This window comes from Cydia pomonella, chromosome 5 (genome assembly GCF_033807575.1).
Source record: "Cydia pomonella isolate Wapato2018A chromosome 5, ilCydPomo1, whole genome shotgun sequence".
NCBI lineage: Eukaryota > Metazoa > Arthropoda > Insecta > Lepidoptera > Tortricidae > Cydia > Cydia pomonella.
Genome location: NC_084707.1, coordinates 23969172 through 23981554, shown reverse-complemented (window position 1 = coordinate 23981554; position 12383 = coordinate 23969172). Strand labels below are relative to the sequence as shown.

General features: G+C 41.0%; 3 protein-coding genes across 3 annotated transcripts; all 3 read left to right on the top strand.

The window, feature by feature from the left end:
• Positions 1-2760: 2760 nt before the first annotated feature.
• LOC133518132 (transcription factor sox-3-like) lies at positions 2761-5493 on the top strand. The gene has a single exon (XM_061851714.1). The coding sequence runs from the start codon at positions 3559-3561 to the stop codon at positions 4210-4212; it is 654 nt and encodes a 217-aa protein (XP_061707698.1). The 5' UTR covers positions 2761-3558; the 3' UTR covers positions 4213-5493.
• Positions 5494-6484: 991 nt separating this feature from the next.
• Positions 6485-7564, top strand: LOC133518246 (uncharacterized). Its single transcript, XM_061851878.1, has one exon. The coding sequence runs from the start codon at positions 6668-6670 to the stop codon at positions 7562-7564; it is 897 nt and encodes a 298-aa protein (XP_061707862.1). The 5' UTR covers positions 6485-6667.
• Positions 7565-7599: 35 nt separating this feature from the next.
• On the top strand, positions 7600-11053 carry LOC133518245 (uncharacterized protein K02A2.6-like). The gene is made up of 2 exons (XM_061851877.1): positions 7600-7621; positions 7952-11053. The coding sequence occupies exons 1-2, from the start codon at positions 7600-7602 to the stop codon at positions 10858-10860; spliced, it is 2931 nt and encodes a 976-aa protein (XP_061707861.1). The 3' UTR covers positions 10861-11053.
• Positions 11054-12383: the final 1330 nt, after the last annotated feature.

Here is a 12383-nt window from a genome sequence, read left to right as displayed (position 1 = left end):
GGGTTCCACTTCCACCATATCACCAGACTACTAGAGTGATTTTGGTATTAGGACCTATCAAGTGTCAATCGATTATTTTTATGTCACCTCAGGATAGGCCGTCATTTGCTGTAATTTATAAGATATTTTTACGAAAAAACTGTGATCGGGTTTTTCAAACCCAAAACAAGCTTAAGCTTGTTTTGGTACATTAAAAAGTGGTTAAAAATTGATTCATCTAACGGAAACAAAGAAACGTTCACCTGATATTGGCGTTTGTAGATGCATTATTTCCGCTATTTTTTATTTAAAGTTGAATCCGTTACTCATTTTATTATTGAGGGTAGAGGTAAGGAGAACAATCTCTTATGGAAGAACTGTTGCTAAAGTGTCCAGCTGGCAGCTGTAAATAATAGTTCGAAATCTCTCCAATGGTGCTAGGGTAGACATGACATGAACATAGACGTTATTGTTGGAGTGAAGTGCGCTGTCAGTGATTTGAATTTTATGATCAAAATCAAAAATTTGTGGCGCCGCCGCCTTTGATGATTGAAGGTTTTTTGATGGTAATTTTTCATACAGGTTGTTCTTCTTACCTCTTACCTCTTACCTAAGGCCATAGCAGTAATGCAATTGCAGTAACCATCCGGTTGGCGCCTGCAGTCGCCATCTGAATGTAACCCACGTGCAACTGACGCCCGTTTTACAACCGCTCACCAATAATAACAAGCCTTTTCATCGGTGCGGGTGGGCGACGGTGGAGGGCCTGCTCGTGGTGCCTCATGCGTTTCTCTTTGAAACAGGTAGACCAGGCATCATCATGCTTGGATTGACCATCATGAATAGCACGACGCCACACGGGTCGATCTTCGGCCATTTTCTACCATTGGGTGCAGGTGCATGGGATGTTAAAGGCAACGCTTGACGCAATCTTTAAAACGCAGCATTGGCCGCCCGACCAGTCTTTGTGCGTCGGCAACCTATCCTAGCAGGATTTGACGTGGTAAATGAGTCCGCTACGTTACACATGCCCAGGCCACCTCAGTCGTCTCTTCTTTAGTATGGCTGTAATACTAGGGAACTCTGCCTCGCTGAGAACCATTAAGACCTCATAATCCTATGCTTGTAAAATCTATGCCATTGGGCCACGGGGCTATTGTGACAGGCCTCGCCTTTCTCAACTAAAGCCCATAGAATTGACCATTTACAAGCAGGTACGTTAGTAATGATAGAATTAAGTAACCATTGCGACCTTATGTGGTTGCAGTAAGGTTGAGGAATGATCTGTCAAACTGTGTCTATGGTATGTTGTATCTAGGCGGCCGCTCCTTCGATTCTAATCCATGCAATACAATGCACATACATTGAATGAATGGCTTTAGCGAAAATGTGTACAGTCACATAGTTTATAGATTTTTATGTTTTTCTTTGGGTTATATTTATAGTGACCAAAAATAAATAAATAACCTTGAAATGTACCTCCTTTGCTTCAAAAGTTGAAATATAAAATTGTGGTATGTTGATATATATTTAAGTAAGCCGATTTAAAGTAGATTATCACTACTATTGATATATAGTAGTGATAATCTACTTTAAATCGGGTTGTAATACGTAATGAGGTTGTAATATAGTTTAATTTTTATTTATTATCTTATTTTATTGTGAACCTATTGTGTCCCACTGCTGGGCAAAGACCTCGCCCCTCTTTCTTCATTTGTCCTGGTTTTGAGCCCCGTCTGGCCGGTCTCTCAAAAAGGAGTCCAAGTTATCCCGCCATCGCCAACGAGGTCTACCAGATACCCGGTTTGACTCGTGGGACACCCAATTTACCTATAATACTTGTTTAGTTCCTCAAAAACATGTCCCTCCACGAATTACGAGCTATGGGACATATCTTTGAATAAGTTGTGGGCACCCATATTTTCATACTTAACTGTACACAGTCATTTGCAACCATAATATATCTTACACAAAAAGCGCGCAAAAAACAGGTAGACCAGGCATCATCATGCTTGGATTGACCATCATGAATAGCACGACGCCACACGGGTCGATCTTCGGCCATTTTCTACCATTGGGTGCAGGTGCATGGGATGTTAAAGGCAACGCTTGACGCAATCTTTAAAACGCAGCATTGGCCGCCCGACCAGTCTTTGTGCGTCGGCAACCTATCCTAGCAGGATTTGACGTGGTAAATGAGTCCGCTACGTTACACATGCCCAGGCCACCTCAGTCGTCTCTTCTTTAGTATGGCTGTAATACTAGGGAACTCTGCCTCGCTGAGAACCATTAAGACCTCATAATCCTATGCTTGTAAAATCTATGCCATTGGGCCACGGGGCTATTGTGACAGGCCTCGCCTTTCTCAACTAAAGCCCATAGAATTGACCATTTACAAGCAGGTACGTTAGTAATGATAGAATTAAGTAACCATTGCGACCTTATGTGGTTGCAGTAAGGTTGAGGAATGATCTGTCAAACTGTGTCTATGGTATGTTGTATCTAGGCGGCCGCTCCTTCGATTCTAATCCATGCAATACAATGCACATACATTGAATGAATGGCTTTAGCGAAAATGTGTACAGTCACATAGTTTATAGATTTTTATGTTTTTCTTTGGGGTATATTTATAGTGACAAAAAATAAATAAATAACCTTGAAATGTACCTCCTTTGCTTCAAAAGTTGAAATATAAAATTGTGGTATGTTGATATATATTTAAGTAAGCCGATTTAAAGTAGATTATCACTACTATTGATATATAGTAGTGATAATCTACTTTAAATCGGGTTGTAATACGTAATGAGGTTGTAATATAGTTTAATTTTTATTTATTATCTTATTTTATTGTGAACCTATTGTGTCCCACTGCTGGGCAAAGACCTCGCCCCTCTTTCTTCATTTGTCCTGGTTTTGAGCCCCGTCTGGCCGGTCTCTCAAAAAGGAGTCCAAGTTATCCCGCCATCGCCAACGAGGTCTACCAGATACCCGGTTTGACTCGTGGGACACCCAATTTACCTATAATACTTGTTTAGTTCCTCAAAAACATGTCCCTCCACGAATTACGAGCTATGGGACATATCTTTGAATAAGTTGTGGGCACCCATATTTTCATACTTAACTGTACACAGTCATTTGCAAACATAATATATCTTACACAAAAAGCGCGCAAAAACATACGTTTTTAAGGTTGTATATAAAACTAAAATATTTTCGTGGGCATATTTCAGTCAAATATTTTCCCTGTACAAGATATTATTGCAGGTAAGTATACAGGTCCATCTTTTAATAAACCATCCCGCCGGCGCGCCTCGCACAAAACATACACCAGTATCATTTGACAATTTGTGAGCAATCAGTGCATTGTCGCCGCTCTTTATTCAACGGCAAATAATACATGGAAAATTGTCATTCCTATTGTACACCCGCCATTGTTGGTCTAATGACAGCGTTCAGCTCACAGTACGGGCCTGGCCGGCTGAGCGGCGGCAATTTCGGCCAACTTAAAACACCAATTTAGTGTAAACCAAATTAGAGCGCGAAATGCCTCAAGCCAATTCAAAATAGTGATTAAATACTATGGCGTACCCGATAGAAACATCTGCTTTGACCAAACCAGTGCAAAAACTTTCGCGAAATCCTAATCCTTATCACATTAAACGGCCTATGAACGCCTTCATGGTCTGGTCCAGGCTGCAAAGAAAGAAGATATCATTATTAAACCCGAAGCTTCACAATTCTGAGATCTCCAAGCGGCTTGGCTTAGAATGGAAGAGCTTGAATGAGACTGAGAAAAGACCGTTCATTGATGAAGCGAAGCGACTCCGTATCAAGCATATGCAGGATTATCCGGACTACAAGTATCGCCCGCGAAGGAAAAACCGACCAGACATAACTGTCTTCAACCCTATGTACAGGGAACCCATTCCTGAAGAACCGCGTCCAGAACAGACTTATCAAATCCCATTAAGCTACTCTGATCAGATAATGTACAACAATATGATAAGCTACACGGTCCCGACTGTGCCGCAGGCCTCGTACATCCCAGCGAGGCCTAAGGAAGAAGCGCTACCGAGTTTGGACTTACGGCCTCTACCGTCGATCGAGAGCATATCACCAAGGCCGTTCGCCCTCGTCAATCAGCAGATGATGGTGAAGGCGTATCAGGATCTGCACTACGTATCCGACGATATTACGAGGATATCCTACCACTATCCTTTCGGTGTCCAGTAGGGTTGAGAAGATGGATGGAGTATCGGAATTTTGTTACCATATTTTTTTGCTAAGATTCTTCAAATACAAGAAGCGTTGTAGAATGATATTGCGTTGCAATGTAATCAAAGAGCGGAGGATAGTGCATATATTTACCCAAGAATATGTACTAACATAGTAATACAAGAGCCAATGCCTGCTAGAGCCGATATTTTGCTAAAGGAGATAAATTACCCTCCCTGATTCGTAAGAAACACGTTATTTTTGGCTCGCTAGAGTTTATTCATGTGCCAGGTGTATTGGAGCAAACGAACAGTCCAATAAGTAGAGAGTATAGTTGAGCCGAGTCGTCAAGTAACACCCTGCTATTACCAAGTAACATAAAACATAATACATATTATATTTCAGCTGCTCTTCATGTGACAAAGTATGTATAAAGGAGCCCACTGATTAACAGTCCGCCGGACGGTATAGGCCTGTCAGTTGCTTTACTATTGCGGCATCGTTGTTACCGCTGCTGTATATTTAAATAAAATAAATAAATAAATATTATAGGACATTATTACACAAATTGACTAAGTCCCACAGTAAGCTCAATAAGGCTTGTGTTGAGGGTACTTAGACAACGATATATATAATTTATAAATATTTATAAATACTTAAATACATAGAAAACATCCATGACTCAGGAACAAATATCCATGCTCATCACACGAATACATGCCCTTACCAGGATTTGAACCCGGGACCATCAGCTTCGTAGGCAGGGTCACTACCCACTAGGCCCAACCAGTCGTCAAATATAATATTTTCCTTGTTAAAATGAGTGACGGAATGAACCTCATATCCGCGGCGGTGATGCGGCGGCGAACGTCACTCATGTCATCAAAGAAATTAACAGATACAGCGGTGGCAACAACGACGCCGCAACAGACACTGCATTAGCAGCTGAAGTTGACATCCGAACGGCACCTATAACGACATCTTATCTGCGATGGCGGGATTCCACTCCAAACTGTACAAATAGAACCATAATGTTGATGTATTGTTTAACAATTGCTTTACCAGCTCTGCTCATCAAAGTGTGGTCAAATAATAACACAAAAGGATCAGTACCCCTAGTGTAAATAAATTCGATTTTGAAACGTGACGTACGCGTTTGCGTTTAGTCTCATTTTGTATTGGATTTAGAAAGAGCGCGCCAAGCGGGACGTTTTGGAAACTCAAAATCCTATACAAAATGAGACTTAACGCAAACGCGTTCGTCACGTTATGATGTCGATCAAATTTACACTAGAGGTACAGTACTGGACAGTTACACGTAAGACACGAAGCCCCAAAGTTTGCCGGGTATCTATCCGGTATCTATTATTGAAACCTAATGACTATACCTAGATATTTTTCTAGCAGGAACAGAATTTGCTTAGTGCTTACCACAATAAAAATATCGACAATCTTGTTATCGATAAGTATATACTTACTACTTCAACGAAGTATACATATTTAAGTAAAAGAGAAAGAGGGTCATTATTACATCAGTGCGATACCGTTAATAATAAAAAACTAAGATACACCTACACTGTAGCCATATACAGAGACACAGACACAGATTTGCTATGGGATCAAAAATGGGTTTAATATAGTACATGTTGTATCATTCTGTGTCAATTTGAAAGACAATTTGGGTGTGTGTTTATCATGGAGTGACTTATGGGAGAATTAATTCAGTGACACGAAGAAAGAAAGTTACAAAAGGGTTTCAATTTGTTTTCTAAATTATGTAAAATATAAATAAATTTATAGTTTTGTTACTATTATCTATTTTTAACGCACCCTATTACCCTATATTTTTCTTTGTATTACCTCTATCACGTTGAAGTGGCACTTTTCGATAACAGGACTGTCGATGTTTTTATTTTGTCGAAAACTTAGACGTCAACGTTCGTGCTAGAAAAATATCTAGGTATACTAATGACCGTCTCAAGTGGAATCCCGCCATCGCAAATGAAATGGGGTATACCAGTGACAGTAATTTGATAAAGCCTCTTTCTATGTGCAAATCTTAGCCGTGTGGACAGCTACTGAAGATCTTCATTACAGCTGGAGTTATCGACGGTGCCGATTCTATTATATATCTGTACCCCTAGTGTAATTTTAGTCGATAGCGAAACGGGTTTTTGAACAGCGCGCCAAGCGGGACGTTTTGGAGCGTCAAAAATCTCATACAAAATGACACTTAACGCAAACGCGTACGTCACGTTTCGCTGTCGAAAATATTTACACTAGGGGTACAGTGACATGTATGCATGTGACGTCCGCGCGCCTCTGTCCGCGCGTCCGCTGTATCCTGGCCTGCGCGCCAGTAATAAACGAGCTTCCATCGTACGCACTTGTTTCATTGCTAAGTACTTACATACATATCAGTGGCTAACGAGGCTGGTGCATACCCGCGCGTAGATATTATAATTGTTATAAAATGTCCGGTTATTTAGGCAGTATTTCTAGCTTTGATCCTAATACGCAGGACTGGCAAATATTTGTTAGTCGTTTGAAGCAGTTTTTAGGATTAAATGCGATTACGGACGAGGGGAAGAAAAAAGCGGTTTTATTAACGCATCTTTCGGATGACGCATATCGGCTACTTGTAAACCTCGCGCACCCAAAGGATGTGGAAACAGAGAAGTACGAGGATCTGCTCGGATTACTCAATGGACACTTTGTACCAAAGAGGTCTACCTTCACGGATAAAGCGAAATTCTACAACGCGGTAAAGGCAGACGGCGAAAAGATCGAAGACTGGGCGGCTCGACTTCGTGGACTGGCAGTTCACTGTCAGTTCGGAACCGCTCTGGAAATGATGCTTCGCGATCGTTTTGTTCTGGGATTCAATGCGGGTCCAGAACGAGACCGACTCTGTGAGCAGGACGTGGAGAAATTAACGTTCGCTAAGGCGTTGGAGCTAGCTCAGCAGGCGGCTTGTGCTCGTCAGGCCAAGGCCACCCCTGCGGTGCTCAAGGAGGAACCAGTGTTCCGGACGAGCACGACGAAAAGCGGCAGCAGCGGCCGCGGAGGTCACGGAGGTCACGGGAGCCGCGTTAGGCACGGTAGCCGCGCGGCAGACAGCGCGGACTCATCTCCCCGTTGTAATGTTTGTGGTCTTCGTAATCACGCGGCGGATAGGTGTAGGTATAGACAGTACCGGTGTCAAAAGTGTAACGAAAAAGGCCATCTTAAGAAAGTGTGCACGTCCAGTCGTGTGAATAATATCGCTACTATTAGCTCGGACTTAGGGAATGAACCCGTTCTTGAGGAGAGGTGGGAGGATGCCGAAGCAGAGGGGGAGGACATGGGGACAATTACGATCCCATATTAATTCCTGTCGTTCTTAATAATGGTGTAAAATTAAGCATGGAACTAGATTCGGGGTCAGGTTCAAATGTAATTAGTTATGAACTATATGAAAAACATTTCATCCGAATTCCATTAGAAAAGGTCAATGTGAGAATGTGTTTCTATAACGGTCATAAAATCACTCCCGCGGGTAGATTTGCGGCCGATGTTACCTATCGTAACGTGACGAGGCAATTATCGTTTTATGTTGTGGAAAACGGTGCAAATCCGCTATTGGGTCGTGAATTTATGGTCAAATTTGATATATATTTTGCAGTAGGTAATAATAAAATTGCTGTAAACGAATGTTTTGATCCCGAAGTAAAAACATTGTTATCAAATTTTGAACCATTATTTCGTGACGAATTAGGGTGTTTTAATAAGTTCAAGGTGAAGCTTCAATTAAAGGAAGGCGTTAAACCTAAATTTTATAAGCCGAGACCATTGCCATTTGCGTTAAAATCTCAGGTAGAAAATGAATTATCGAGACTTACGCGGGAAGGCATTCTAGTTCCCGTTAACTACTCCGATTACGCAACGCCAATTGTCCCGGTTTTAAAACAAAACGGCAGCGTACGAATATGCGGGGATTATTCTCTCACTGTTAATAATGATATTTATATAGACAAATATCCGTTACCTCGGATAGAGGATATTTTTGCTAAATTAAGTGGGGGTGAATATTATTCGAAGTTAGACTGCAGTCAGGCCTATAACCAGTTTGTTCTTTCGGACGAAGCCCAAAAGCTTACCACAATAAATACCACTAAAGGGTTATTTATGTACACGCGCCTCGTTTTTGGTCTCGCGAACGCGCCGGCGGTATTCCAGCGAGCTATCGAGAACTTGCTAGCGGGTATCGAGGGTGTAGCCGTTTTTCTAGACGATGTTTGTGTTACGGGGGCTACAAAATCCGAACATTTAGGCCGGCTAAAGTTAGTTTTCGAAAGGTTTCAAGACGCCGGCATGCGACTACAAAAAAATAAATGTGCATTTTTCCAAAAGAGCGTTAATTATTTGGGCCATATTATCGATAAAAATGGAATGCACAAGTGTCCTAAAAAGGTAGACGCTATAGTAAACGCACCGCGGCCGACTAATATAAAGGAACTTAAAAGTTTTCTAGGGCTAGTAAATTACTATCGCAATTTTGTAGAAAATGCATCAAGCATATTATGTCCACTCCACGAATTATTGCGCGCGGGCGCGAGGTGGGAGTGGACGCCGCGACACGAAGCCGCTTTCGAACGGATGAAGGGGGAGCTGGCGTCCGAGCGCGTCCTGGCGCACTTTGACCCCAGCGCGCGTCTCCTTCTCAGCGTAGATGCTGGCCCAGCGGGTCTTGGTGCGGTCTTGTCCCAAATAGGCGTCGATGGCGTTGAGCGGCCGCTTGCCTATGGTTCCCGCTCGCTGACGGACAGTGAGCGAAACTATAGTCAGCTGCATAAAGAAGCGACCGCGTTGGTGTTCGGAATTAAAAAATTCCACCAATATTTGTATGGCCGCGCGGAACCGTTTATCCTAAAAACCGATCACAAACCTTTACTAGCGATATTCGGGAAAAAGAACGGTATATCGGTAATGACGGCTTCCCGGTTAGTAAGATACGCTATATTTTTATCCGCGTATAACTACGTTATTCAATACACTGCAGGTAAGGAAAATACAGTTGCTGATTATTTTTCGCGCGCATGCCCGTCATCGGTAGATAACGCGGCGGGGAACACACTTGTAAACCAGTGCAGTGTACTGACCGTTAACGCGTTGCAACTATATAATTTAGCACCCTTAACCTATAAAGACATTCAGAATGCTACGGCGGCGGATAAAACGTTAGCTACGGTAACAAAATATATTCAGCAAGGCTGGCCGCGCAAAATACGCTGTTCTAAAATTGAACCTTATTTCCGTTGCAGGAATGATTTAGAATTAGAAAAAGGTTGTATAATGAGAGGACATCGTGTTATAATTCCAAAAATGTTAAGATACAAATTATTGCAAGAGCTACATAAATCACATTTAGGCATAGTTAAAACTAAAAGCAATGCTCGATCACGTATGTGGTGGCCCGCTATCGACCACGACATCGAACAGCTGATCGGCGCGTGCACCGTGTGCAGCGCGCTGCGCGCCGCGCCCGCTCGCGCGCCCCCCGCCAGCTGGAGCCAGCCACCGGGGCCATGGCACCGCATTCACATTGACTACATGCTTGTAGCTCAAAGAACGTATTTGATTGTGGTAGACGCTTTTAGCAAATGGGTTGAATGTATAGGCATGACTTGCGGTACTACTACGAAACATTTAATTAAAGAGTTATCATTATTATTTACGAGGTTTGGCCTGCCTGATACGATTGTGTCAGATAATGATACTAAAATTGCATCCCAAGAATTTAATCAGTTTTGTAAAATGATGGGTGTCAATTATGTAACTTCACCTATATATCACCCAATTAGCAACGGTATCGCCGAATGTGCAGTACGAAATTGTAAAAAAATGATTAAATCAATTATAGAACAAGAATCACAATGTATAAGTCAGTTAAATTGTAAATTACAGAGTTATTTGTTCGAATATCGTACTACCGTGCATTGTACAACGAAAGAAACTCCAGCAAAGCTAATGTTTGGCCGTGAGTTGCGTTCGAGATTAGACCTCATAGTACCGCCGCAAGGCAAAACTGCTGACGCGATGCATTCCTCGCAGCCGGCCCAGCCCGGTAAACAAGCGCGTTCATTTAACGTCAACGAAGACGTTTGGGTTAAATGTTTTGAAAATCGTAAACCATATTGGACAAGAGGTAAAATAATTAGCAAAATCGGTTGTAGAATGTACCTCGTTTACGTAATAGACCAAAACATAAATTGTAGACGCCACGTTGACCAAATATTGCGATATACGAACAATAACAAAAGCTATAATGGTCACACCTTCGATTCAGCAGTAACATCCTCTGGTACCTTGTCAGATGCGATTCCGGATTCTATCACCTCGCCTGCAGTCTCACAAGACCAATCAACGGATCTAAACAATGATGTAGTGAATAATCCAGCTACTATTAGCTCGGACTTAGGGAATGAACCCGTTCTTGAGGAGAGGTGGGAGGATGCCGAAGCAGAGGGGGAGGACATGGGGACTGAGCGACGGTTAGTACTTAATGATTCACCAGAAACTAGTAACGAAGATCAGGTTATCCCTTCGACCGATAACTCGTCACCCGATCCCCAACGTCGTCATCAATTACGACCTAGATCTAAGGCAATTAATTATAAGGTTTAAAATAAGTTTGTTATATTATAATAGTGCTTATTTCTTCATCTCAGGTTCCCTTAATTAAAACGGGAGGAGATGACATGTATGCATGTGACGTCCGCGCGCCTCTGTCCGCGCGTCCGCTGTATCCTGGCCTGCGCGCCAGTAATAAACGAGCTTCCATCGTACGCACTTGTTTCATTGCTAAGTACTTACATACATATCATACAGATTAGTCAAATTAGCTTTGACCGTTTGTGATGTTAACAATTAGACTAATAATTATTAAATCTGGACGGAGACGGTCCTTGAGATAGATAAAATTTTACCCATTATATTATTTTAGTATTAAAATACTCAAAACATATTTTGGTCTTTCTGTTACTAAAATGACATCCAGAAACTGTTTCTTCATATCCACGTTAATGTGCTTTATTTAAGCTTGATTCCCTTCCTAAGTAACGCATAACGCGATTTTTACATTTTTGTATTTAATTCAGTAAGTTTTTAATACAAGTAGGTATAGGTATAGCATACTGTAGTAAAAAATACGAGTATATTGTGTGTTTATCTTCAGGAAAAATTATGAATATTTCATGATCATTATTTACCCCCGAGAAATAATCGGGTCATATACATGATTTCGCGTAGAAAAGAAATTATAACACTAGAACAGTCGCGCCCTAGTTTGAAACACATTTAGTCGCTTTTGGGGTCCGCTGGACCCAATAATTTAAGTAACCATAAAATTAAAACTATTGAAAGACGGAGAAATTCTTTAAATAAGATTAAAAATCAATCATGAAATAATAATCAACATTTTTAATAAGCGAATATTCGCAAAATATTCACTAATCTAAGTCTATAAATGACATTTTTAACTTTTCTTAGCTATTTCAAATGTGATGCAAATAACATAAACTAATAATATAAACTAACTTTTCTTAAAAAATGGCTAAACACAAAACTCGCTTGTGGCTACCATGCTCACAGACCAGTGCTGATTTTAAAATCGAGTTTATTTTAAGCTATAAATGTATCGCAGGTTATGGTTATCACCAAATAAACAAGTTCATGACTCAGATAAAGTCGAATGTCACAGTTTTATCAACTTTCCCGTACTTATAGGCAAGCTGCGTGAATCAATTAACTTTATTTGGATAATATCAAATATAACAATTAAAAACGTTTTTATATGTAAAGTAAATTTAAACGTTTTTGATTGATTATAATAAATAAATATTATAGGACATTATTACACAAATTGACTAAGTCCCACTATAAGCTCAATAAGGCTTGTGTTGAGGGTACTTAGACAACGATATATATAATATATAAATATTTATAAATACTTAAATACATAGAAAACACCCATGACTCAGGAACAAATATCCATGCTCATCACACGAATAAATGCCCTTACCAGGATTTGAACCCGGGACCATCAGCTTCGTAGGCAGGGGCCCACTAGGCCAAACCGGTCGTCAAACCAACCAATATGTCTATACCAACATAATATAACGTTACTCTATTCAAAGAAACTTATTTTA

Excerpts from the sequence above, each read along its gene's own strand:
- LOC133518246 (XM_061851878.1), top strand. The coding sequence starts at position 6,668 with ATGTCCGGTTATTTAGGCAGTATTTCTAGCTTTGATCCTAATACGCAG.
- LOC133518245 (XM_061851877.1), top strand. The coding sequence starts at position 7,600 with ATGGAACTAGATTCGGGGTCAG. Across the intron at positions 7,622-7,951 it reads GGAACTAGATTCGGGGTCAG|GGTGTTTTAATAAGTTCAAG; the intron begins GTTCAAATGTAA and ends GTGACGAATTAG.
- LOC133518132 (XM_061851714.1), top strand. The coding sequence starts at position 3,559 with ATGGCGTACCCGATAGAAACATCTGCTTTGACCAAACCAGTGCAAAAA.